This window comes from Babylonia areolata, chromosome 20 (assembly GCF_041734735.1).
Source record: "Babylonia areolata isolate BAREFJ2019XMU chromosome 20, ASM4173473v1, whole genome shotgun sequence".
NCBI lineage: Eukaryota > Metazoa > Mollusca > Gastropoda > Neogastropoda > Buccinidae > Babylonia > Babylonia areolata.
Window position 1 is genome coordinate 46,418,089 of NC_134895.1, and position 27,236 is coordinate 46,445,324.

The window sequence follows — 27,236 nt, forward strand, 5'->3', positions numbered from 1 at the left end:
GTATCGAAAATGGTGTTGCAGGCGATACAAGTGGAGATTTTTTTTTTTTTTTAGCAAACTTGATCATGACAGCGGCTTTTTACTGTTGCTGAAGTGATTGAAATGCTTCAAACTGAAGGTTTTGACATCGACGAGGATGATGATGACATTTAATAAAGTATCTGCGGTGAAGAAAGCTACCAGCAAGAAGGTACTGACAGTGACTCAGCTTCTGAGGGCTGTGAAGAGAGGGAGGGGGGTGGGCGTACACACGATGTTAGAAGAGGGGTCAGTGGGTCAAGTACAGGGAGTTTCATTCAGTTACTTTGTGTTTTGTATTTTTTGTGATTTTTTTTCCCAACCCTAACAAATTGGTCGTCTGCAGTGGAAAGCAAGGGAGAAAACTATTCGTCCAGAGTGAGTTAACCATCCATAGCTTACCAAAGTTTTTCTTTGCTATATTGTTTATGAATAGTATTACCAGCTCAATGGGAATAGTGTTTGTTGTATTAGTTTGATTGTGCCAAAATGGGTTTTATACTGCAAAATATTCTTGTTGATGTGATGAAACATTTGCTGTGGAATAAGCATGCCAGTATGTATTAGGAGTTATTTTATGGATAGTTTTACACTATTTGTTGTTGTTTTTTCATAGGTTCTGTCAAGATAGATATACCGTAATTTTCAGATTATGAGGTGATGGGTTTTTTTTCCTCAGCATGATTAAGATTGTGAAGGATCCATCTTCAACAGAATGTGACATGCCCACTCAATTAATTTGTGTCGTCATTGTAAGATCAAAATAGAGTCAGTTTAAAAATGACCTGAATGGGACATTGTTCCTAAGCAAACCTTTATGTTGATTGTAGAATCAGCAGCTTACTATTATGTGTTTTTGTTCTCTGGTATTTATAACCTTTAAAGGAATATCAAGTCGCTAGAATGAGTGTGAGTGTGTGTGTGTGTGTGTGAATATGTGTGCTTGCAGGCCATGTGTAGACATGCATGTATGTGTTGTGTATGTGCATACTTTGACACTCTGTGTGTGTGTGTGCCGTTGTTAATAGCTGAAATGTTTTAAGTGCTTATTTAAAGCGGTCACAGTGACAGGTGAATGAAACCAGCTGGTGTATATGTGTGTGTGTGCAGCACGGGCCAGGCCCAGCTATGTGCGCCAACCTCAACAGGCCAAGGAGCAGAACGGCCAGCCTGAGCAGCCTCCCCAGGAGCCTGCCAAGAAGTCAGTCATTCCTACAGGTCTGTGGACTCCTTTCTGCTTCACTCCCTGCCATTTCAACAGTCAGGTCTTCCATGTTGGCGTGCTTTGCATGGCTATGAGGCGCTGTGTCAGCCGGTTAGGTTGGACACCTGGTTTAGTGTTGACTCGTGACCCGGTTTTGAGGTCCCGTTTCTGCATGGTGATGTGTCCTTGGGGAAAGATACTTTTTACTGATTTTCATCGGGGAAAGGTACTTTTCACCGATTTTTATCACCCCACCCATGTGTGAACGGTTACCTGGGTAGACTTTGAAATGAGAAAGGTTAAAATGACAGAAGGACAAGATTGGGCTCTACCTTCTTGTGCCTTGCCCTAGAGCCTACAAAGGAGGGAGGTGGCAGAATGGTTAAGGTGCATATCTGCCAACTGATACAGGGAGTCCATGAGGGTCTGGGTTTGAATCCCACTCTCGCCCTTTCTCCAAAGTTGGACTGGAAAATCAAACTGAGTGTCTAGTCCTTCGGATGAGGCGATGAACAGAGGTCCCGTATGCAACACATACTTGGCGCACTGAAAAATAACCCATGGCAATGAGAGTGTTGTCCTCTGGCAAATTTCTGTAGCGGAAATCCACTCTTGATAGGTACACAAATACATACATGAATGCACTCAGGGCCTGACAAAGCGTGTTGGGTTATGCTGCTGGTCGGGCTTTGCCTAGCAGATGTGGTGTAGCGTACATGGATGTGTCTGAACGCCTCCTTGAGGAACAGAATCTGCCCCAATGGCAGTAAAAGGCTATGAGACCTTAATATTCATCTTTTTTTTAATGGCTATATAGTCTAACTTTTGTGTGTGTGTGTGTGTTTGTTTAATTTTATTTACACCTTCATTGACTTGCCTAGTTATTGTTGCTGTTCTTGGTTTTTTCTATGTATAAAATTTTTTTATTTTTTTTATTGTATTACATCAGTTCTTGAAATCGCAGGTATTCATTCATAATTTCTTTTTAATATTGTCATATGTTGCTTTGTATTGATGGTTGAGAAAATCGCGTTAATTCTTCTTTTTTGTAAAATGTATGATTAATACCTTCATTCATTTTGAGTTTTCCATCGAAATGTATTTTATGAATGATTGTTTCTGTGAATACCAAATACCACAGATTTGTGTTTCAATTTTTTTCCTAATTTTTGGTGTGTGTGTTGTTGTTTTTCCAGACTCATGGAAATAGAATATTTAATTGTAGAAATAGAATATGAAAAAAAAACACAAAACAAACAAACACACAGCAAAAAGTTTTTTTTTAGAAAATTGAGTTTTTCTCATGCATATGAATGATTTTCTTTTCTTTCTTTTTATTTTGTTCTTCTGTTTAAACTCTTAATGATTTGTTTAAAGAAGAAAAAGTAAAAAGGCATTTGCTAAAGAGAGTGAATGTAGTTTCCTCTTGCAGGCTGAGATCAAAATGGAATCAGTTAAACATAGCACATGAGAAGTTTATGGCCTTGCCCTCAAAATGTAACAAAATGGGTGCGTACACATCTTGTTTTTCTTTCATATTACAGCATCAGTGGTTTTGGTGAAAGAGACAGTGTATTTGATGTTGAAGAGTTATTGTACAAAGTATGTTTGGGGAAAGAGATTTTTTGTATGTGTATATATGTGGGTTTTTGTTGTTGTTTTGTGTGTGTGTGTGTTTGTCTCTGTGTGTGTAAGTGTGTTACTTGGTCTAAGCTCATGTGAGAGAAAAAGAAACATTGAATAATATGAGAATGGAAACTTATTTTAAATACTTCACAACACTAACAAAGGTCAGCAGTGCTTATTATTTGAAACGAAAAAAAAAAAAGGGAATTGATATTCAGTCAGCAATCAGTTGCAAGTTTTTGTGAGATAGAATGCTGATACATTTTACAAGTTCAGATTTGAAAACCAGCCAGGGGCTGTTTAGCAATAAGAGTCTGAGGTGTTTAGTTTCTGTCAGATCTCCACTGGAACCAGGCTACCAGTCTGGACAGTGAACAGAAAACTGCTGGTGGTCACTCTGGCTACAGAGCAGTAATGTTGGTGTTGGGGGATGATTGCGATCCATAGCAAACGTTGCTGAATGGGTGTTTGTTTGAGTGTGTGTGTGTGTGCGAGTGAAAGGGGCATTTTTATGTTTCTTGAACACTATTGGAATGTGGCAGATGGTGATGCATTGATTCTAAATTACATCAAATTACTAATCACTTTTTTGTATATTGTCAGGTAAACGTCAGGTAATGCAGGCCCATGTTAAATCAATGATTCGTAATTGTTTTTCTAAACTTGCATTTTCTTCAGAAGGATCAGTGTTTCACAAATGCTAAATGGTCAGTTTGTGCACTGTTTGTCTTTGTCAGTGAAGTATTTCTGGTATGGAAATGATCAGTTCCTGTGAGATAGTGAATGTGGTATATGCCTGATCAGCGGCAGGCGGTCGGCGGAAGTCGAATGTGGTGAAGGAGATAGAGAAGATCAAGCAGAAGAGGGACGAAAGGCGGGCTGTTCAGCAGGCGATACGAGAACACGTCGAGTCTGAGTATGACACCTCAGACCCCAACTGGGAGTTCAAAGCCATGATTCAGTAAGGATATGTTGTTTGTGGGGTGTTTTCGTTTTTGGCTATTTGTGTATACTGATGGTCAGATCTTTTTTGTTGTGTGTTTGTCTGTGCTTGTATGCTTAAGCTTAATCTTAGGTTAAAAAAAAAAAGAAAGAAAGAAAGAAAGAAGAAATTGCCTGTGAATACTTAATTGTGCTTTTGGGGTTTGCAGTTCACACATAGTTTATTTCTGCAATTTCACGTTTTGTGTATGGCCATCCTTGTCTGTCTTCAGGCAGCCATAGTCCACTTGGGGGAGCCCTTTATTGCTAGTGATATTTTCATCTTTCCAAGACAACAACAACAAAAAATGAAGATTAATGGGATCTTGCCAACATATGACTGGTAATGCTATGAAAGGGGTTGAGGCACCAGTAGGTTTAGCTACTGAACTACTTGAACTGGAAGAGCGGAGAAATCTCCATCCTTGAATGACCCTGATTTTTCCTGCCCATCTGATGCACTGTTGTTGAGGCATCAACCTCACTGCTTGATCTGCTGCAGTCTGAGTACAGGGAAGCAGTGTTGTAGTTGTCAGTTCACAGGGAAGCAGTGTTGTCAGTTGTCAGTTCACAGGGAAGCAGTGTTGTAGTTGTCAGTTCACAGGGAAGCAGTGTTGTAGTTGTCACTTCACAGGGTGTTGTAGTTGTCACTTCACAGGGTGTTGTAGTTGTCACTTCACAGGGAAGCAGTGTTGTAGTTGTCAGTTCACAGGGAAGCAGTGTTGTAGTTGTCACTTCACAGGGTGTTGTAGTTGTCACTTCACAGGGTGTTGTAGTTGTCACTTCACAGGGTGTTGTAGTTGTCACTTCACAGGGAAGCAGTGTTGTAGTTGTCACTTCACAGGGAAGCAGTGTTGTAGTTGTCAGTTGTCACTTCACAGGGAAGCAGTGTTGTAGTTGTCAGTTCACAGGGAAGCAGTGTTGTAGTTGTCAGTTCACAGGGAAGCAGTGTTGTCAGTTGTCAGTTCACAGGGAAGCAGTGTTGTAGTTGTCAGTTCACAGGGAAGCAGTGTTGTAGTTGTCACTTCACAGGGAAGCAGTGTTGTAGTTGTCACTTCACAGGGTGTTGTAGTTGTCACTTCACAGGGAAGCAGTGTTGTAGTTGTCACTTCACAGGGAAGCAGTGTTGTAGTTGTCAGTTCACAGGGAAGCAGTGTTGTAGTTGTTAGTTGTCACTTCACAGGGAAGCAGTGTTGTAGTTGTCACTTCACAGGGAAGCAGTGTTGTAGTTGTCAGTTCACAGGGAAGCAGTGTTGTAGTTGTCAGTTCACAGGGAAGCAGTGTTGTAGTTGTCAGTTCACAGGGAAGCAGTGTTGTCAGTTGTCACTTCACAGGGAAGCAGTGTTGTCAGTTGTCCAGTTCACAGGGAAGCAGTGTTGTAGTTGTCACTTCACAGGGAAGCAGTGTTGTCAGTTGTCAGTTCACAGGGAAGCAGTGTTGTAGTTGTCTCTTCACAGGGAAGCAGTGTTGTAGTTGTCACTTCACAGGGAAGCAGTGTTGTAGTTGTCACTTCACAGGGTGTTGTAGTTGTCACTTCACAGGGAAGCAGTGTTGTAGTTGTCACTTCACAGGGAAGCAGTGTTGTAGTTGTCAGTTCACAGGGAAGCAGTGTTGTAGTTGTCAGTTGTCAGTTCACAGGGAAGCAGTGTTGTAGTTGTCACTTCACAGGGAAGCAGTGTTGTAGTTGTCACTTCACAGGGAAGCAGTGTTGTAGTTGTCAGTTCACAGGGAAGCAGTGTTGTAGTTGTCAGTTGTCAGTTCACAGGGAAGCAGTGTTGTAGTTGTCAGTTCACAGGGAAGCAGTGTTGTCAGTTCACAGGGAAGCAGTGTTGTAGTTGTCAGTTCACAGGGAAGCAGTGTTGTAGTTGTTAGTTGTCAGTTCACAGGGAAGCAGTGTTGTAGTTGTCAGTTCACAGGGAAGCAGTGTTGTAGTTGTCACTTCACAGGGAAGCAGTGTTGTAGTTGTCACTTCACAGGGAAGCAGTGTTGTAGTTGTCACTTCACAGGGAAGCAGTGTTGTAGTTGTCAGTTGTCACTTCACAGGGAAGCAGTGTTGTAGTTGTCAGTTCACAGGGAAGCAGTGTTGTAGTTGTCACTTCACAGGGAAGCAGTGTTGTCAGTTCACAGGGAAGCAGTGTTGTAGTTGTCAGTTGTCAGTTCACAGGGAAGCAGTGTTGTCAGTTGTCAGTTCACAGGGAAGCAGTGTTGTAGTTGTTAGTTGTCAGTTCACAGGGAAGCAGTGTTGTAGTTGTTAGTTGTCAGTTCACAGGGAAGCAGTGTTGTAGTTGTTAGTTGTCACTTCACAGGGAAGCAGTGTTGTCAGTTCACAGGGAAGCAGTGTTATAGTTGTCAGTTCACAGGGAAGCAGTGTTGTAGTTGTTAGTTGTCAGTTCACAGGGAAGCAGTGTTGTCAGTTGTCAGTTCACAGGGAAGCAGTGTTGTAGTTGTCACTTCACAGGGAAGCAGTGTTGTCAGTTGTCACTTCACAGGGAAGCAGTGTTGTAGTTGTCACTTCACAGGGAAGCAGTGTTGTAGTTGTCACTTCACAGGGAAGCAGTGTTGTAGTTGTCAGTTGTCACTTCACAGGGAAGCAGTGTTGTCAGTTGTCACTTCACAGGGAAGCAGTGTTGTAGTTGTCACTTCACAGGGAAGCAGTGTTGTCAGTTCACAGGGAAGCAGTGTTGTAGTTGTCAGTTCACAGGGAAGCAGTGTTGTAGTTGTCAGTTCACAGGGAAGCAGTGTTGTAGTTGTCACTTCACAGGGAAGCAGTGTTGTCATTTGTCAGTTGTCACTTCACATGGAAGCAGTGTTGTCAGTTGTCAGTTCACAGGGAAGCAGTGTTGTCAGTTGTCACTTCACAGGGAAGCAGTGTTGTAGTTGTCAGTTGTCACTTCACAGGGAAGCAGTGTTGTCAGTTGTCAGTTCACAGGGAAGCAGTGTTGTAGTTGTCAGGTCACAGGGAAGCAGTGTTGTCAGTTCACAGGGAAGCAGTGTTGTAGTTGTCAGTTCACAGGGAAGCAGTGTTGTAGTTGTCAGTTCACAGGGAAGCAGTGTTGTAGTTGTCACTTCACAGGGAAGCAGTGTTGTCATTTGTCAGTTGTCACTTCACAGGGAAGCAGTGTTGTCAGTTGTCACTTCACAGGGAAGCAGTGTTGTCAGTTGTCACTTCACAGGGAAGCAGTGTTGTAGTTGTCACTTCACAGGGAAGCAGTGTTGTAGTTGTCAGTTCACAGGGAAGCAGTGTTGTAGTTGTCACTTCACAGGGAAGCAGTGTTGTCAGTTGTCAGTTCACAGGGAAGCAGTGTTGTAGTTGTCAGTTCACAGGGAAGCAGTGTTGTCAGTTGTCAGTTCACAGGGAAGCAGTGTTGTCAGTTCACAGGGAAGCAGTGTTGTAGTTGTCACTTCACAGGGAAGCAGTGTTGTCAGTTGTCAGTTCACAGGGAAGCAGTGTTGTAGTTGTCACTTCACAGGGAAGCAGTGTTGTAGTTGTCACTTCACAGGGAAGCAGTGTTGTAATGTCATCAGCCTAAGCACTGTCACTTCACAGGGAAGTTGAGTTGTAGTTGTCAGGTCATTATGAATCCAAACATGACAGGAGACCATGCACTGCTGCTGAGTCACTTTAGTTGTTGTTTTCAGCAGTGTCTGTATTATTTCAACAAATGCAGAACACCGTTTTGAAAGCTCCCTGCTGATGACAGTAACTGCTTAGCTGTGAAGGCAGACTTGAACGAATGCCTCACCTGTAGTGGAGATTTGTTCAGTTTCAAATTAATTTGATGAAAAGATTCAATCCTTCTGGTGTTTTTGTTGTTGTTGATATTGTTGTTGGTTTTTTGGGTGTTTTTTTTTAAGGGGTATTACAAAAAAAAAGCTTTATCACTCCAGTTTCTTTATCTCCTTTTATGCAGACAGCAATGGCGCCAACCAGTAAAGGCTGGTCTTGTTTTAGTACGGTGAAATGAACCCAATGAACAGTTTGAAGTATGTTGCAATATGTTTTAGCTGAATTTCTGTGCTGATTTTATTTGGATGTGAGATCCAAGATTGAACTGTGGATGTGTACTTAGTAATCTAATCATTTTGTGCCTCTCTGGGTTTTTTTTCTGTTTTCCAGTGAATTCCGCAGCCACTTAGAATACCGGCCTATCACATCTTCAGACCCCATTGAAAATCATCAGATATGTGTCTGCGTTCGCAAACGACCAATGAACAAAAAGGGTGAGGCTTTATGGGTGGGGTGGGGGGGGGGAGTTTTTGTCACATGCACACACAGCTTCTTGCAATCGGGCAGAATGTGGATTGCTAGTTTACTTATTTCTTCATGTGCTGTTTTTAGTTATTCAAAACAAACAAAAAAAAGAAGTGTTTCAAGCATGATCCCCCCACCTCCATAAAACAACAACAACAGGTATTTAGAAGAAGAAAAAAAAGAATAGTGTATTTGTTGACTCTCCTTTTCTTTTCAGTTATTTATACCTTTTTTTTTCTTTTCTTTTTTTTATTTTTTATAAATGAATAGGAATTTTTAGCTCAAACGAAATATTCAGCCAAAGTATTGTGTTTAAAAGTGACCCGTGCCATGATTATTGTCTGTGTAGAAGTGACCCATGCCATGATTATTGTGTATGTAGAAGTGACCCGTGCCATGATTATTGTGTGGTTAGAAGTGACCTGTGCCATGGTTATTGTGTGGTTAGAAGTGACCTGTGCCATGGTTATTGTGTCTGTGGATGTGACCCATGCCATGGTTATTGTGGGTGTAGAGGTGACCAGTGCCATGGTTATTGGTCTGTGGATGTGACCCTTGCCATGATTATTGTGTCTGTGGATGTGACCTGTGCCATGATAACTGTGTGTAGAGGTGACCAGTGCCATGATAACTGTGTAAAGTTGACCCGTGCCATGATAACTGTGTGGAGGTGACCCGTGCCATGAAAACTGTGTGTGTAGAGGTGACCCATGCCATGGTTATTGTGTGTGTAGAAGTGAACCATGCCATGGTTATTTTGTGTGTAGATGTGACCCATGCCATGGTTATTGTGTCTGTGGATGTGACCTGTGCCATGGTTATTGTGTCTGTGGATGTGACCTGTGCCATGATTATTGTGTCTGTGGATGTGACCTGTGCCATGATAACTGTATGTAGAGGTGACCCATGCTATGGTTATTGTGTGTGTAGATGTGACCCATGCCATGATTATTGTGTGTGTAGAGGTGATCAGTGCCATGGTTATTGTGGGTGTAAAGATGTGACCCATGCCATTGTTATTGTGTGTGTAGATGTGACCCATGCCATGGTTATTGTGTGGTTAGAAGTGACCCATGCCATGGTTATTGTGTGTGTAGATGTGACCCATGCCATGGTTATTGTGTGGGTAGATGTGACCCATGCCATGGTTATTGTGTGTGTAGAGGTGACCAGTGCCATGGTTATTGTGGGTGTAAAGATGTGACCCATGCCATGGTTATTGTGTATGTAGATGTGACCAGTGCCATGGTTATTGTGTGTGTAGATGTGACCAGTGCCATGGTTATTGTGTGTGTAGAGGTGACCAGTGCCATGGTTATTGTGTGTGTAGATGTGACCAGTGCCATGGTTATTGTGTGTGTAGATGTGACCCATGCCATGGTTATTGTGTGTGTAGAGGTGACCCATGCCATGGTTATTGTGTGTGTGTAGATGTGACCCATGCCGTGGTTATTGTGTGTGTAGATGTGACCAGTGCCATGGTTATTGTGTGTGTAGATGTGACCCGTGCCATGGTTATTGTGTGTGTAGATGTGACCCATGCCATGGTTATTGTGGGTGTAAAGATGTGACCCATGCCATGGTTATTGTGGGTGTAAAGATGTGACCCATGTCATGGTTATTGTGTGTGTAGATGTGACCCATGCCATGGTTATTGTGTGTGTAGAGGTGATCAGTGCCATGGTTATTGTGTGGTTAGAAGTGACCCATGCCATGGTTATTGTGTGTGTAGATGTGACCCATGCCATGATTATTGTGTGTGTAGAGGTGATCAGTGCCATGGTTATTGTGGGTGTAAAGATGTGACCCATGCCATGGTTATTGTGTGTGTAGATGTGACCCATGCCATGATTATTGTGTGTGTAGATGTGACCCATGCCATGGTTATTGTGTGTGTAGATGTGACCCATGCCATGGTTATTGTGTGTGTAGATGTGACCCATGCCATGGTTATTGTGTGTGTAGATGTGACCAGTGCCATGGTTATTGTGTGTGTAGATGTGACCCATGCCATGATAACTGTGTGTGTAGAGGTGACCCATGCCATGGTTATTGTGTGTGTAGAGGTGACGCGTGCCATGATAACTGTGTGTGTAGAGGTGACCCATGCCATGGTTATTGTGTGTGTAGAGGTGACCTGTGCCATGATAACTGTGTATAGAGGTGACCTGTGCCATGATAACTGTGTATAGAGGTGACCTGTGCCATGATAACTGTGTGTAGAAGTGACCTGTGCCATGATTAGTGTGCGTAGAGGTGACCTGTGCCATGATCACTGTGTGTAGAGGTGACCCATGCCATGATTATTGTGTGTGTAGAGGTGACCCGTGCCATGATTATTGTGTATGTAGAGGTGACACGTGCCATGATTATTGTGTGTGTAGAGGTGACCTGTGCCATGATCACTGTGTGTAGAGGTGACACATGCCATGGTTATTGTGTGTGTAGAGGTGACACGTGCGGAGCCGGATGTCCTGACGGTGCCCAACAAGGAGAATGTGATCGTCCATGAACCCAAGCTGAAGGTGGACCTGACCAAGTACCTGGAGAACCAGAACTTTCGCTTCGACTACGCCTTTGACGAGAACGCTACCAACGAAATGGTCTACAGGTGAGAAGGGGGTGTTTGCCTTTGACGAGAACGCTACCAACGAAATGGTCTACAGGTGAGAAGGGGGTGTTTGCCTTTGATTAGAACGCTACCAACGAAATGGTCTACAGGTGAGAAGGGGGTGTTTGCCTTTTGATTAGAACGCTACCAACGAAATGGTCTACAGGTGAGAAGGGGGTGTTTGCCTTTTGATTAGAACGCTACCAACGAAATTGTCTACAGGTAAGAAGGGGGTGTTTGCCTTTGATGAGAACGCTACCAACTAAATGGTCTACAGGTGAGAAGGGGGTGTTTGCCTTTGATTAGAACGCTACCAATGAAATGGTCTACAGGTGAGAAGGGGGTGTTTGCCTTTGATTAGAACGCTACCAACGAAATGGTCTACAGGTGAGAAAGGGGGTGCTGGGGGTGAAGGGGGGGTCTGCATTTGATGAGATCGCTACACCTACAGGTGAGATTTGGGTTACTCCGCATGAGTGGGGAAGTAGTTTGCACATGGAAGCTTGCGTGTCCATGTATTACCTCTACCACCCACACACTTCCCCCACCCCCCAACCCCCTAGAAAAAAAAAAGAAAAAGGAAAAAAAACTATAAGAGAAAACATACACTCACAAAAAGAAATAAATGTTTCTTAAACTGAAGTTGAGTTTAGATAATCTGTTAACTTTAATTCAGATGAATTTTTAAATATGCATTTCGTTTACTTTTTTTTTTTTTTTAATACTTTTTTTGTTGGAAATGAATTAAATTAGAGAAATATTTCAAGTTACCTGGAACAAGAAAAATATAAATGTAGGAAAGTGGAGATAAACAATACTTCTGTATTTTTTAAAAAAAAAGACTTTGCAGCAACGCTTAGAAATGACTTTTTTCTGTCAACAGGTACACTGCCAAACCTCTTGTGGAAAGTATATTTGATGGTGGTATGGCTACCTGTTTTGCCTATGGACAAACAGGCAGTGGGAAAACACACGTGAGTAATTTTTTTTGTGTTTGTGCATACACGTGTATGTTTGAGCATGTGTCTGTGTGCATGTGCATGCATACATGTGTGAGTTGATTCTTCTGTTCAAACTCTGTGTGTGTGTGTGTGTGTGTGTGTGTGGTGAGTGAGTGGATTCTTCTGTTAAATTTGAAGTGACAGTTAAGAGTCAGTTGTGTGTTCTTAAAAGGGTTGTGGTGCCGTTTGGTAGCAGGGGGAGGGGTTATTTTCAGAGCAGGCACATCGGTTTAAGAATTTTTGAAAGTATCTGTTGATTGTCAAACATACATGCATTTATGATTGCAGCCATATGTTAGAAAGGTCTGTAATTCAATGTAATTCATTGTGTGTGTTTGGCACAACTATCAATGTCATGTTGCCATGTGAGCTCTGTGTTCAATATATTTGTTTTGGTGCCATTGACTGCATACACACTGAACTTGAATTCTGTATAATGTGTGCTTTTTATTCTGTATTGTTATATATTTGGAATAAGTGTCATGTTGGTGTGCAGACAATGGGTGGTGACTTTGGCACCAAAGGTCAGCAAGACTGCGCCAAGGGTATCTACTGTTTAGCAGGTGAGGAGAACGTGTGACAGCTGCAAGAAATTTGTCCCGAAGCACAGTTTTAGAAAAGACTACAACATGCGTTTTTCTCTCAGCACTGCAGAAGATTCTCTGCTTCAGAAGGAGAACTCCCAACGTTCAGAGCAATTTGAAGTCTGTACTGTCATCACACAAACTGTGATGACTGCTCCCTGTTGCTGTTGAAGTGCAGTCTCAAATTTAAACTTGAAAATACTTTGTTCTGTTTGTTTCTCTTGCGTCCACCTTGGTTATAGGAAGCAGATTTGATTGCCAGCATGTTCCATATTTTTCTTGGGTAGGGGGTCTTTTGGACAAAAGTGTTTCATATATAAATATACATAGCAATAATTGAAAACCAGTGTTTAACTACACATGCTTTACCGTGACCCATTAGTGCAGCAATAATTGAAAACCAGTGTTTAACTACACATACTCTACTGTGACCCACTAGTGCAGACACCGGCAGGGAGTCCGATTCCTGTCCTGTGCAAACTACTACCTGCCAATGCAGAGAAAACGAAAATAGCTACGGTCGATAACCTCCCGGAGATTACCAGTGATTGTATTGGAAGCCTAATTGTATGAAGAATTTTATCCTGTCATTTGTCCAAATCTGTGTATCACAGTTGTGAAAATAAGTAAATGAATGGGGGGAAAAAAGAGAGAAAGAAAAAGGGCATGTTCATATCTGTGTATCACAGTAGTAAAAATAAATAGAAAACAGATAAATGAATGACAGGAAAAAAAAAAGAGAATGAAAGAAAAGGCATGTTCAGATATAAGAGACAGATGTTAAAGCATGCATCCAGGTGTAGAAGAAAACATTGCATGCTGTTTGTGTGCGTCTGTCAAATTTGAAATAAATTAGTTTATTTTCTAGATGGTAGTCTGGATTGTGTTACTTCTAGAGTAGTATTGTATGAAAGCTGGGGGGGGGAAAGAGCCTGGCAGGTGGGGGGAATGGGGGGTTCAGCTGAGGTTTCTGTTTTCAACAATGTGTAACGGATGAGTTGTCAAGTTTGTTTTTTGTTTTTGTTTTGTTTTCCTTTCTTTCTATTGCTTTCCTGTAATCTGGAAATGCATATTCTTTTTTTCTTCTTCTGGGTTGCAGCCAAAGATGTCTTCAGATTACTGCATTCCAAGTACAAGAAAATTGATCTCACAGTGGGAGCCAGCTTTTTTGAAATCTACAGTGGAAAGGTAGGTTGTTTGGTTGGTTGGTTACCTTCAGCGTCAACGTCAGCACCCACCTCAGGTGATGTGTACACTAGGAGCAAGGAACAAATTTCAACTGTAGACGGACACCGTGTGAATGACAACACTTTAAGACAGGCAGTGAAATTGGTAATTTATTTGAGTGTGTGTGATAGGAACTCGTAGCTTTTTTCATGCAAGCTGGGCACTCCACCAACTGATCTGACAGTAGAAAAATGAGGAAACTTAACAGTCTTTATAGCAGATCAGTTGTGTGTCTGAAGTTGCCTGTGTTGATTTTTTTTTTTTTTCTGAAGTTTTAATTCTTTGCAGTTGTTGCTTTGACATTCATAGTTGCTGTTCATTAAATTTGCGTCCAATCTGTGATTGTGGTGCTTCCTTCTAGTTTGATGTTTGTGATTGTCTAAAACTCCCTGAGTGCTTTGTTTGTGTGACGTGCCGCAATATGAAAGCCTTGCTGTCTGTCTGCAAGTGCATGATGTACAGTATGTTTGTGAGCTGTTTTTATTCTGATTCATGGAAAAGTTTTGATCATTTTAACCATACATAAGTCACACCGAATTGTTTATATGGCGAATGGGTCGATGTTAAAGAAAGCATAGCCTGATTGTCCATAAAATATGAATTTTGCGTGTACATTTACCATTTAGCATCTGTTCACTCAAATGATTTTAGACGGGGAAAAAAGTGTGCGTGCTGTGCATGTGCGTATACATATGAGAACGCACTTAAAACTGTATATATATTTACGTATGTGACTGTTAAGAGAAATTTAGCACAGGCAAGGAAATTTGGGGTATGGAAACAAAAGTGAGAGAAAAGTAACACACAGTGTATAACTCTGTGTGTGTGTTTGTGTGAGGCACAGTGAAAGCATGCTGTGCACAAGGCAGCATCCACTACCACAACAGCACCCACTCACTTGTGTCCCATACATTGGGCGAGCCTTCAGGGCCTGGATTGGCCTCATCAGTCACCTTCGGACCCACAGCCACCGATCTTCCCTCTGATTTTTTAACCCATGGTCAACTTCAAATCTGAAGGACAAACATTATTATTGTGACCCCTCCACTTCCATGCTTGGGGTGTGTTGTCAAGGTCTTCATTGTCTGTGGATTCATGGGGGACTGTTGTGGAGGGATGTTGTGGCAGTCTTCACTCTGGGGGAGACACTCGGTCAGTCCAGCTTCGCGACTAAGCCATTATTGTCATCAGTAGCGGGCTTAGTAGGTGGTGTCCCAAGTACGTTAAATCTGAACAGGCACAACCGAACACCACTGAAGTGACTCAGCAGCAGTGCAAGGTCTCCTGTAGTGTTTGGCCTCCAGGTGACCTAACATCAATTGTTCCCTGTGGACTGCCGGTACTGGGACTGAGACAGATGATCCTGGGTGTGGCTTTGTATGGGGGGCTCGGAATGAGCGGCGTGTGAGTAATGCCACTGAAACGGTGCAGATGATCGGGCAGCAAAAAAACTCAAATTATTATTATGTGTTGCTGTGCAGGTGTTTGACTTGCTGAACAACAAGACGAGGCTGCGGGTGCTGGAGGACCACAAGCAGCAGGTGCAGGTGGTGGGGCTGAGGGAGGAGCCCGTCAACAGTGTCGATGACGTCCTACAACTCATCCACCATGGGAACCATGTCAGGTAAAAGGGGTGTGGAGGGGGAGGCAGGGGGGAGACAGACCCACTGACAGCAGGGGTTGCACAGCGTCTCACAAGTCTTGCCATCATTAGACAGGGGAAGGAAGTTTCGATCTTATTGTTTAGTATTATTCTGTAGTACCTGAAGTAAAAGTGATCAGGTGTTGCGTATGATTAATTAACCTGTCTTGTGTGTGGACTAAACACACTGTTATAGAAACATTGACTTGTAAGTATTTGGACTCTGAACACAAAATACTAGCATTAGCTAAAATTACAATGCAGTTGTTTGTCTGTTTGTTTTCCTCTACTGTCATGTTGCTCTGTTTAGTATAGAAAAGGTGTGGTTTGCATCTGAGGACTTTTCGTACCTTTCTGCTTAATTTTTTTTTTTTTTCTTTTTTTTTTTTTTTTCAGAACCTCCGGTCAGACCTCTGCAAACCAGCATTCCTCTCGTTCTCATGCAGTGTTTCAACTTATTTTGAGGTACAGGTGAGTTTTGATAACTAACACCACCACCACCACCACCCTCATTCCCACTCCTAAAAAAAAGCACAGTAACTTGCACTCCTACAAGGGCACACAGCTTGAAGTCATTGCTGGTTTGAGCTTTTCCATCAGTTTTCCCACAGGTAAATCCAAGATTACTTACCTACTGCTGTTTATGCCCTCAGGTTTGTAGGGCAGCAGCAAAGAACCTACTTTCTGAGTGTTCAGTGAAAGGCTGTCGGGGTAATATTACCTAGGTCTCTTTGCATGACATGCCCAATCCATTTCAACCACTTTTTCATGATGATGGTCTCCTTGTTCTCTTGATTGCAATGTGCAAGTAGTTGTTGATTGGAGATGGTATTGGGGCATAAGGATTTCAGGATTCTTTGTGGAGGTTTTTCGTGTGCAAGGTTGACAACTTTGTTAGATCACTCTCAGTCATCCTCCACCATTCTGAGCCATAGAGCAGGGTGGTACTGGTACATTATCAGTATGGTATTTATGCTGTACTGGGGGGAGACATCTCCACACTTTGTTCAGCATTCTGACCTTGTTTAGGCTGCTCTTGGTGTCGCTGATTGCTCCCCCATCAAAAATCAAAGATATATATACTATATAGAGAGACATTTCTTTGGAGGCTTTTGGCTTTTTTCTTTGTTCTGTACACTTCATCCCTGTTGGAGCCCATGACACTCTGACACTCTTAATTGTGGGTTTGAGCTGGCCAGGGAAGGGCCAGGGCCAAAGCGATTTGACATTTATGGGCTTTTGTCCGTTTGTTGATGGTAGCCACTTCGCCACAGGACCCAGAACTTAACTTTGTCCCCTCCCTTTTTTTTTTTTCTAGTTAAGAAAAACACTCACCCAGTGGTTGCTGTTTTGCACATCTGATTGAAGAATTGCAGTGTCGCATCTCTTTTTTTTTTTTCTTTTTTTTTTTTTAGTGTGTATTGTAATGAATGATAGCCTTAAAGGGTTGATAATGATGTGTTGAATAAACTAAGTGAGTAAGGGCATACCATTGAGAATAAAGAATGAAACAAAACAAAGAGGAGGTCATATGCTTACAAAGTATTTCAAGTGTAAATGAATCTTTGTGCATGTCCAGAACAAAAAATAGGTAAATGTTTTGCTGTGATACAGAGTTCTACAAACATCAGACGCAAACAACATTGTCAGGACCAAATGAGTATGTCAGAAGGCATGATAAGCGCACACAGTGTTAGCAGTATCAGGATCTCACCTGAAAATTCTAAAGCCCAGGACACATGCCCTAGCTAAAGGAAAATCAAGATACTTAGAAAAAAATCCTCATTTTACTGGCTTCATTGGTTGATGTGGACTGGACTGGACATTTGTGATCCAGGCAGCTGTGCACAGCTGACTGTTCTCTTTGTCCTGGTGTGTGACCAGCAAAAGGTTTTTCTGTGGCAGCATGGAAATGGAATAGACTGTCAGAGTTAGTTCCCTTGAAAGGGAAGTTTGCTGTCGCATCTCTGCAGTAAACACTGTCGGAAATAGCAGTAATCTGCATACTGGCTTGAAATAACTAGTTTCAGTGATGCTTTTAAGTCCACACAAGCAGATAACTGGATGCGCCTTCATCATAAACATGGGTTGCTGCATCTGACTTTGTTAAAAAAGAAAAAAAAAATTCTTTGACAAAGTGGCGAACTGATTGAAAACATTTTGGTCCAGCATCTGATGCAGTATATACACACCATGCATATACACACACTTCAACAACTTCAGTTGCATTCATCTGTGCAAAAAAAAAACCACAAAAAGAACAGAAATGCAGTGAAAAATCAATTTTTCTGCTCAAGTGATGGGGACAAGTAGTCTGTCCCTTGGAAGAAATCAGTTCATAAACAATGGAGAAACTGGAGCTTCCTTCTGTGTACTGAATTCACATGCGTGAGAACATGAGCAGTTGTACACAATACTCATTTATGCTCATGACAGCACACACACACACACACACACACACACACACACACACACACACACACACACACTTGGATACTGCAAGGTACTACAAACCCAAATTGAGGGAGAGTGCTCTAGCATTTTCTTTTTGATAACAGATATTATTTTCATCTGCTTGAATAATTATATCTCTATTAAGAAAGTCTGTCCTGTGAATACATAATGTTGTCAGATCATTTACACATTGTTTCTTCGCGATGAAATGAAATCAGTGATTCAGTGGATTTTCTTATTTCTTTTGCAGGGCAAAAAGTCGGCTACATGGGAAGTTCTCTCTGATTGATTTAGCAGGTAAATTTCATTGTGAGGCTGTTGTAATTAAATAGTCTGTCAACCATTTCGTTAGCAGGGATTGCAAGTGGGCCAGTGTGGACTGGAATTTCATTACTGAAAATGTGTGTATGGGTAGTGACCAGTCATCTCCAGGTCTTTTCGGAGAAGATAAAAAGAGGAGGAGGAGAGATGGAGGTGGGAGAGAATCGTCTTCAGAAAAAAACAAACACATTTTCTTGTTGAACCAAGATTAGTTTGTAGAGTGAACAGTCAAAAAGGTTTTGAAAGAAAGGAAAAGAATATTGTATTGTTATTAATGAATAGAAAAAAAAAAAGACCCTGTTATGGGGTGACTAAAGCAAAGCAGTAACAGTGCTCTGATGTGACCAGTGTTTGATTAAGTTGCAAATTTTGTTGTTTGGTGTCATATACTGTACCTGTGTCAAACTGATGCAAACCAGGCCTATCTGTTTGCTCTTCTCGGCCAAAATTTATCGCGGCAACTCAGTGATACAACGTCTCGCCATTACACTGCCGTCTACTAGCCAATGAAATGCCGTTTCTGGCAGTAGGTAAACAATTATTCTCTGTGGCCGCCATTATCGATTTGCTCTGTCTTTGCCGACCTTTTATGCATTAGAAATGTTATTTTCAAGCATGTTTGTTTGTTTCAGACGTTTTCGTCTTGTGATTCATGTATCCTGCATCGTTTGCGTCTGTTTGTGACGTTTTATTCGATGTTTTGTTTTGTGAACTTCGTCTCGCTCTCTGCTCTCTTTTGGTCGTTGCAGACTTAGTCTGAAAGCTTCTTGAACCACTTATCTCATTTCCACAAGTATTTTCTCCAGATAGGCTGCAGGGTCTTGAGTCCCTTGCCTGTTTAAGTTGTTAACTGATTGTGGGCTGATATTATGGTCAGAAAGTCCCAGCAGTGATTAGAAAACCCAGTCATAATCTGAGTGACTGCATTGGGGGTTGGAGGGGTGGGGGCCTGGGGTGAATTTTCAGGTGTTGCAAAAAATATTTTTTGAAGAGTGATGTATGTTGTGTGTGCGTGCGCATGCAGGAAACGAGAGGGGGGTGGACACATCCAGCTCAGACAGGCAGACACGCATGGAGGGAGCCGAGATCAACAAAAGTCTTCTGGCTCTCAAGGTGACTTTCTTCTTCACTTGTACATAGGTTCCTTGCACAGAACTTTGGGGTGTTGTTTTTGTGTGGAGACGAAAGAGTGCACAAGATGAAAGGAAGGAGTTCAGGGAAACATACCCAGTGAAAAGTTTATTTAGTGTGGAAACAATAGAAGCACACAAGATGAAAGGAAGGAGTTTCAGGGATACATACCCAGTGAAAAGTTTGTTCAACGTGGAGACGAAATAAGTACACAAGATCAAAGTAAGGAGTTCAGGGAAACATACCCAGTGAAAAGTTTATTTAGTATGGAAACAATAGAAGCACACAAGATGAAAGGAAGGAGTTTCAGGGATACATACCCAGTGAAAAGTTTGTTCAGTATGGAGACGAAAGGAGTGCACAAGATCAAAGGAAGGAGTTTCAGGGAAACATACCCAGTGAAAAGTTTGTTCAGTATGGAGACGAAAGGAGTGCACAAGATCAAAGGAAGGAGTTTCAGAGAAACGTGCCGTGTGTTATTACACAAATTCATGTCTGGTGTTTTGTGCATGATATGGTACCCTGTGATAAAATAATAAAATATAATAAAAGATGAATTTTACAACACTTTAGATTGGACTAAGAAAAATCGGGGATGACCAGGCCCTCTTCTACACTCCTAGAAACCACTACATTGCAGATTGATGCTTAAATTGTTGATCTTATTATCAGTCTGTTTTAGTCATGGGCACATTCTGTAGCTTGATATGCATGGTATGTTTGTTGTGTGCACAGACACATAAAAAAAATAGCCTCTCCTCTTCCATTCTTGTAGAAATTGTTGCACAGAGCTTGACACCTCATTCTCCATCCTGAGGGCATCCTCTCCCTACATTGTCTTCAGTGTTAATGCATGCACATCAGAAATATCCTTTCCTCTGCAACACACACGGCTAGGAAGCATGATGCACACAAATTAACATGTGATCCTTCAGTCTCCCTCCTCGTTCCTCACCCATCCTGAGTACATCTTACCCCAGTTTATGTATGTTGTTATGATTACTTTGGGACGTCCTAGGCATGGAGCCAAAGTGCACTCTGTCCTCTTTCCTTCTCTCCTGTTTGTTCTTTTGTTTGTTTGTTTTTTCTGATATTTCTTTTTGTTTGTTTTTAAACAGGAATGTATACGTGCGCTTGGACGCAATGGTGCTCACCTGCCTTTCCGTGCCAGTAAGCTGACTCAGGTGTTGAGAGATTCCTTCATTGGGGACAAGTCTCGTACTTGCATGGTAAGGGTTATAGATCATGGAAACTTCATTATGCGTTTCAGTTATTTCAAACCTGCTAGTTTGTGAAGTATTGGTGGATTTCTGTTTTTAGTTTAGCTTTTTCTTGCTATACGTTGCCAGGTTTTTTGTTTGTTGTTGTTGTTTTTGTGTTATCCATGATAAGTCACTGGTAATGGGATGACCCAGGGCTTTCTGTTTTAATGGATTATTTCATTCATTGTTGTAGAGTTGTACATCAGTATGCATATGAACATGCGTGTCAGATTGTCGTACAAAATGTCTGTATGTGGTGGTGGCAACAAGTGGTGGGGAGTATGTAAAGGAAGATGTGTGCCACGGTTTGGCATGGACGCTGTGTTGGTGACCACCCGAGTAGAATGTTCCTGATATGCTGTGTTGCTGACTACAAGTGTGTAATGTTTCTGTTTTTGCTGTGTTGCTGACTGTAAGTGTGGAATGTTGCTGTTGGTGCAGATCGCCATGGTGTCACCCGGAATGAACTGCTGCGAGCACACTCTGAACACACTGCGCTACGCTGACAGGTACGATGCTTCGAGGCTCTTGACTCTGCAGCGTTATTAGGGGGGGGGGTGTGCAGCCCACTTTCATAGCAGACTTTTCGTCACTCGCAGAGCGAGAAGTAGGTCATATGATGACATGGGCAGCCAACCACTATGACTGACTTCTCTGAGTTTGCACTGCTTTTGTTCGAACAACTTTTTGGAGGAGTTGTTTGGACAACTTTTCAGAGGAGTTTATAAAATGGATCATTTTGAATACGTAATGGCAGATTTATTACAAGAAACACGCTCAAAGTAAACATAGAAGACTAAAGCAAATAATGGGTGTAATTATAAAACCATATATGTATATTGTAAACTTGCCAAAATAGTCACTGAAAATGTTCAAAATCCTTTCGTCAGAACAGCGATTTTCATGACGATATTTTAGCCTGTCGGTGACCTGGAAAAAAAAAAAATGGAGACGTGCATGCTCACCAGACGAAAATCCAAAGAAAGTGTGTCTGCACACCCTCCCTATTAACTCATCATCTGTATGTCAGTGTCGGAGGACCAACATAGGTACCTGGTGCTTTGAGGCTCTTGTCTCTGCAGCTTTCATAAGCTCATCATCTTTATGTCAGTGTCAGAGGACGGTCATGTCAGAGAGAAAACTTGTCTCTTGCTTGTCTAAAGAAAGGGGGTTTGTTATCACAAGCGTTCACTCTGCAGCGATCAAAGCCCTCTTAAACTGTGCTGCTTTTATTTATTGATTATTTTATCTGCCAGTTATTGAGCTTTCCATGTGTGTCAGAAACATCTTGATGCTCAATTTTTGGATGTTCACTAATACATGAACATAGTGGCCTGTGCAGTTTCACAAAAAGTGATTGATTAAGGGTTTTCATCAAAAGTGATTAAGTTTGTTTAAACCATAAGTTTCAGAGTTTACATTGCTGTGACATCTTAAAAATATATATATATTGAAGCATGCTTAACATCATATGTTACGATGAGGTTTTTACAGATTGTGTAAAAATGCTAGGTTGTTTGATATCTTTCGGGAGATCTTGGTTCTAAATCTTGTATTTGAGATGCACATAAACGAGATACGACACACTGACAGACAACTAACAGGTGTATTTATGACGTAGGTATACAGACAGACAGCTAACAGTGTGAATGTACTGATGTGCAGGGTGAAGGAGCTGGGGCCAGGGGGCCCTGTGGAAGGCAAGCCTTCAGACGTCCCTCCCCCCAGCAACCTGCCCCTGGGCACCATGTCCCCACAGAACTCAGACCTGGCCATGCTGAAGACCTCCAATGTGAGTGGCCACCCCTCCCCTTCCCCTCCCCTTCCCCTCCCCTGCCCTCCCCCCCAGGGGACTGTCTGGCCAACACCCTGATTTATTTTGATTTTGATTTTTCTTGTAAAGTGTGCATGTGAAGTGCTGGTGTGTGTTGTGATTGAGGATGAAAGAAGTGTTAGGTATGACGGTGTTGAGGGAGAAAGAGGTGTGAGGCGTGGTGTGCTGGCGAGGTATGACGGTGTTGAGGGAGAAAGAGGTGTGAGGCGTGGTGTGCTGGAGAGGTATGACGGTGTTGATGGAGAAAGAGGTGTGAGGCGTGGTGTGCTGGAGAGGTATGACGGTGTTGAGGGAGAAAGAGGTGTGAGGTGTGGTGTGCTGGAGAGGTATGACGGTGTTGATGGAGAAAGAGGTGTGAGGCGTGGTGTGCTGGCGAGGTATGACGGTGTTGAGGGAGAAAGAGGTGTGAGGCGTGGTGTGCTGGCGAGGTATGACGGTGTTGAGGGAGAAAGAGGTGTGAGGCGTGGTGTGCTGGAGAGTTATGACGGTGTTGAGGGAGAAAGAGGTGTGAGGCATGGTGTGCTGGCGAGGTATGACGGTGTTGATGGAGAAAGAGGTGTGAGGTGTGGTGTGCTGGAGAGGTATGACGGTGTTGATGGAGAAAGAGGTGTGAGGCATGACGGTGTTGAAGGAGAAAGAGGTGTGAGGCGTAGTGTGCTGGAGAGGTATGACGGTGTTGATGGAGAAAGAGGTGTGAGGTGTGGTGTGCTGGAGAGGTACGACGGTGTTGAGGGAGAAAGAGGTGTGAGGCGTGGTGTGCTGGAGAGGTATGACGGTGTTGAGGGAGAAAGAGGTGTGAGGCGTGCTGTGCTGGTGGGTTATGACGGTGTTGAGGGAAAAAGAGGTGTGAGGCTTAGTGTGCTGGTGAGGTATAATGGTGTTGAGGGAGAAAGAGGTGTGAGGCGTGGTGTGCTGGAGAGGTATGACGGTGTTGATGGAGAAAGAGGTGTGAGGCGTGGTGTGCTGGAGAGGTATGACGGTGTTGAAGGAGAAAGAGGTGTGAGGCGTGGTGTGCTGGAGAGGTATGACGGTGTTGATGGAGAAAGAGGTGTGAGGTGTGGTGTGCTGGAGAGGTACGACGGTGTTGATGGAGAAAGAGGTGTGAGGCGTGGTGTGCTGGAGAGGTATGACGGTGTTGAGGGAGAAAGAGGTGTGAGGCGTGCTGTGCTGGTGGGTTATGACGGTGTTGAGGGAAAAAGAGGTGTGAGGCTTAGTGTGCTGGTGAGGTATAATGGTGTTGAGGGAGAAAGAGGTGTGAGGCGTGGTGTGCTGGAGAGGTATGACGGTGTTGAGGGAGAAAGAGGTGTGAGGCTTAGTGTGCTGGTGAGGTATAATGGTGTTGAGGGAGAAAGAGGTGTGAGGCGTGGTGTGCTGGAGAGGTATGACGGTGTTGAGGGAGAAAGAGGTGTGAGGCATGGTGTGCTGGCGAGGTATAATGGTGTTGAGGGAGAAAGAGGTGTGAGGCGTGGTGTGCTGGCGAGGTATGACGGTGTTGAGGGAGAAAGAGGTGTGAGGCGTGGTGTGCTGGTGTTGAAGAAGGAGCAGGTGTGGAGTGTGAGCAACTGTCTGGCTAATATGCGGACAGGTTTTGTTGGTCTCTGTGCTGAAGTTACCATTTTGTGTTTTGTTTTTTTTAAATTAAAACCTGTAGAGGGCCCAGACTGATCGCGAATCGATTGCGATCGTGCCTTAATTTTAGCCCGATCTCCCAATCGGGCTACATAATTGTGCGACCTGTTTGAAGACATAATCGGACACAAAACAGAAACGCCAAAGAATCGATAGACAGGTAGAAAATGCGAAAAACTTAGCCGTAGGAAGTGCACAGGTACAGGTGTCGAGATGGCTGCCGGAAAAAGAGGGCGATAACCAGGGGGACAAAGGGGACGTTACCTACTTCCGGGAGGTTATCGGCCGTAGTTCTCTCATTTTCTCCGCATAGGCGGATAGTAGTTTGCATAGGACAGGAATGTCAGACCCCTGCCGGAGTCTGCACTAGTTGGGTCATGGTAAGTATGTTATTTAAACGTAATTTTAGATAGAAAATTTCCTTTCTCTTACAGCATGATATGGTGTCAGACAGTTCTCTGAAAGTCAGACTTGCCATGATGATTTTTGTGTGCTTTTACTTTTTGGTTTTTGAAACTTTCCCTGTTTTCACATGAGTTGGCTGTTAGTGGTGCATATTTGGAGAACCCATCTCTGTGTGCGTATGGACTCTGTTGTAGTGTTTAAATAAATGGTTTTTTTTGGTGGTGTTTTTTGTTTTTTTTAATTATTATTACTACTACCTTTTTCTATATTATAATTATTATTTATTTATTTATGTAAGCTTATCTATTATTTATTCCCCCTTTTTTTTCTTTTTTTCCTCCAGGCCTGACTAAGCGCGTAGGGTTACGCTGCTGGTCAGGCATCTGCTTGGCAGATGTGGTGTAGCGTATATGGTTTTGTCCGAACGCAGTGATGCCTCCTTGAGCTACTGAAACTGAAACTGTAGTGTTTAGTGACTGGGTGACTGTGTAAAGTGCGATGTTGGTTAAGAGAGAGGTGTTGGTGCGTTTTGGTGTTTTACAGCAGGAGGAGGTGAGTGAGGAGCTGCTGACCTTCCACCAGGTGATGAACAAGATGCAGGAGATGGAGGAGGAGGTGCAGGAGGACCACAAGGCCGTCTGTGAGGTCAGCACACGCCGCTGTCTCCACATGCCGCACCTTTGTCACATGCTCTTCGTTGTGTTCTGTTTGTTTGTTTGTTGTAGGTTTTTGTCACTTTTAAAACCAGTTACCCTGACTGGTTTTTTTGTTGGATGAAATGTTCACTGGATTGGCATGTATCTGAGATCAGTCTACTTTGTGATTGTTGTGTCATCATCTTGTGTTGTTTTTTTGTTTGTTTTTTCGGGGGCAGGTGGGGAAGGGGGTGTTGTTTACCAGTTTTCCATCTGAGATCCCTTTGAGTTTTTTTCAGTTACTAGCTTGTCATCTTCATTTTGTTTCCTTTTTTTTTTTATCTCTCTTTCATGTTGCTTTGCATTTTTAAAGAGGTCATGCTGACTGCTTTGGATGTGGGGGGAACATCGACTGGATTTACACCTAAGATGTAGTGTATCCTTCCTTGACATCAAAACTTTCTTAACCATTGTTACACAAAAATTCAGGAGAGGAGATGGGGGAGGGGTAGAATGTCTTTTTGATGAAATGAACATGTATACATGTCAACACATTGAGGATAGTGATTTTGCATGTATTAACTCCTGTACATTGCTTTCATTCAGTTCAGGTGTGTTTTCAAACTTCTTCCTAAAAAAATAAATAAATAAAAAAAATTATGCATTGAAGTGTGTATGTAGAAAATCAGACATGGTTTAGTATGTGCACACAAATGCATGGTGTACACTCACATGCAAACACCACACACAGATGAAAATCTGTTCAAGAAGATGACAGTCCTTTTGAACTTGTTTGGTACACCTCAAGTATGTCAGCTTCATATTGAAATGTGTTACAGTGTGTGCAGCAAAGTCATAATGTATGTGTGTGTGTGTGTGTTGTGGTGTGTGTGTGTGTTTTGTGGTGTGTGTGTTGTGGTGGTGTGTGTGTTGTGGTGTGTGTGTGTATGTGTGTTGTGGTGTGTGTGTGTGTCTTGGTGTTTACAGCAAAGTCAAAAGTGGCTGCAGGAAGACAAGAAGCTGATGAAGATGGCAGAGACAGTGGACTATGATGTAGAAGGTAGGTCAGGGTTCAGGGGTCAGGTCCCTCACCTGACCATGCTGTGGTGTGCCGCCAAACATGACGCTGCCAGAGATGCCAGCTGTTATGATTTCACCACATTTTGTTTCGTCTTGGTCAAACAGCATCTGTGGCCGGTGGATTAAGCTGTGGAGTGTTTGTATGCCTTGTAGATAAAATGTGTGTTTGCTGATGTGGCTGGGGAGTCCAAGCATTCCTACCAAAATCAGAATGTTCCTATCAAATTTCCGGATTGTTCCTACAAACACTTGACAGGGGTTGGCATCTCTGATGGTGTGGTGTGCCGCCAGACACTACACTGCCCACGGCTTTCTGTGGGTGGTGCTGGCTTATAGAGGTTTGGGGTTTCACACTGCTGGCCCACATCCCAGTGCCAGAACCTTGGTGCATGTACACCTTTCAGTGCCATCACACCAATTCTCACATTCGTTCTTGGATGTACCTTTAAGTTTCTGGATATCCAGACTCGCATGCCTGACACACAACACAGGCGGCAGTGGAAGATCTTTTTTCTTTTTTTTTTTGCATCCTTATATGCCTCAGCACACATAACAGAGTTAAGAAGTAATTAAAGATTGCATTATGCACTTTCTGTTAGTCTCTCTGTTTCTCTTGCTTTGTGCACTTTCTGTTAGTCTCTCTGTTTCTCTTATTTCTGAATGAACAAGTAGAAACAACTGTCTACTGTACATGTGCAGATAATGTGTTCTCACACAGATGCATGATTATGCTTCTACATTTGCTAGACATTGACGGAAATTTTGATTTACACAACAACATTGAAAAGGCTGAGGGAAATGTGTAAATGATGGAGCTTTTTTTTTTTTAGCAGTGTTAAGGAAACCTGGTGGAAAATCTGGAGAGATGGGTTGATTTGTGTTCCAGCGTATGCCAAACAACTGGAGAGTCTGCTGGCCCAGAAAATCAAAGCATTGACTGACCTACGGGGTGAGTTGTTCACACTGAAGTCTGTCTGTATGGTTGGATGTGTGGGTGTGTGTGTGTGTGTGTGTGTGTGTGTGTGCTTTTGTGAGATTTCTTATGCATGATTGTTCAAATTATGCACCCCCATCATGATCCATGCCTTATTTTCCTGTCCCACTTTGTCATGGTCTCTGTTTCTCTGGCTGCCTCTCTCTTTCTCTGCCTCTCTCCATCTCCTGTATAACTAATGATGGAATCTGTTTCATTGATTGATGAATGAACAGAGTTGTAATGTATTGGGTGACCTGTTGGTTGCTACCTTTCTTCTTCAAGGAAAGGATTTTCTTCTTTTTTGTTTTCTGTTTTGTTTCAGTATTCACCTCATTCATTTGTTTATTCTGATGTTTTGTTGTG

The 27,236-nt window shown here is 42.7% G+C and overlaps 1 protein-coding gene across 1 annotated transcript in view; it reads left to right on the forward strand.

Moving 5' to 3' along the window:
- LOC143295054 (kinesin-like protein KIF2A) overlaps positions 1 to 27,236 on the forward strand; it is a 43,349-nt gene that overhangs the window by 12,342 nt on the left and 3,771 nt on the right. The window contains exons 6-22 of the mRNA XM_076606614.1: positions 1,129 to 1,236; positions 3,653 to 3,809; positions 7,947 to 8,050; positions 10,530 to 10,692; positions 11,576 to 11,666; positions 12,190 to 12,256; positions 13,377 to 13,465; positions 14,986 to 15,128; positions 15,543 to 15,617; positions 17,851 to 17,897; positions 18,946 to 19,034; positions 20,171 to 20,281; positions 20,756 to 20,823; positions 21,980 to 22,106; positions 24,726 to 24,827; positions 25,805 to 25,877; positions 26,784 to 26,846. Coding sequence (XP_076462729.1) covers positions 1,129 to 1,236; positions 3,653 to 3,809; positions 7,947 to 8,050; positions 10,530 to 10,692; positions 11,576 to 11,666; positions 12,190 to 12,256; positions 13,377 to 13,465; positions 14,986 to 15,128; positions 15,543 to 15,617; positions 17,851 to 17,897; positions 18,946 to 19,034; positions 20,171 to 20,281; positions 20,756 to 20,823; positions 21,980 to 22,106; positions 24,726 to 24,827; positions 25,805 to 25,877; positions 26,784 to 26,846 — 1,677 coding nt within the window. The remainder of the gene's footprint in view (positions 1 to 1,128; positions 1,237 to 3,652; positions 3,810 to 7,946; positions 8,051 to 10,529; positions 10,693 to 11,575; positions 11,667 to 12,189; positions 12,257 to 13,376; positions 13,466 to 14,985; positions 15,129 to 15,542; positions 15,618 to 17,850; positions 17,898 to 18,945; positions 19,035 to 20,170; positions 20,282 to 20,755; positions 20,824 to 21,979; positions 22,107 to 24,725; positions 24,828 to 25,804; positions 25,878 to 26,783; positions 26,847 to 27,236) is intronic.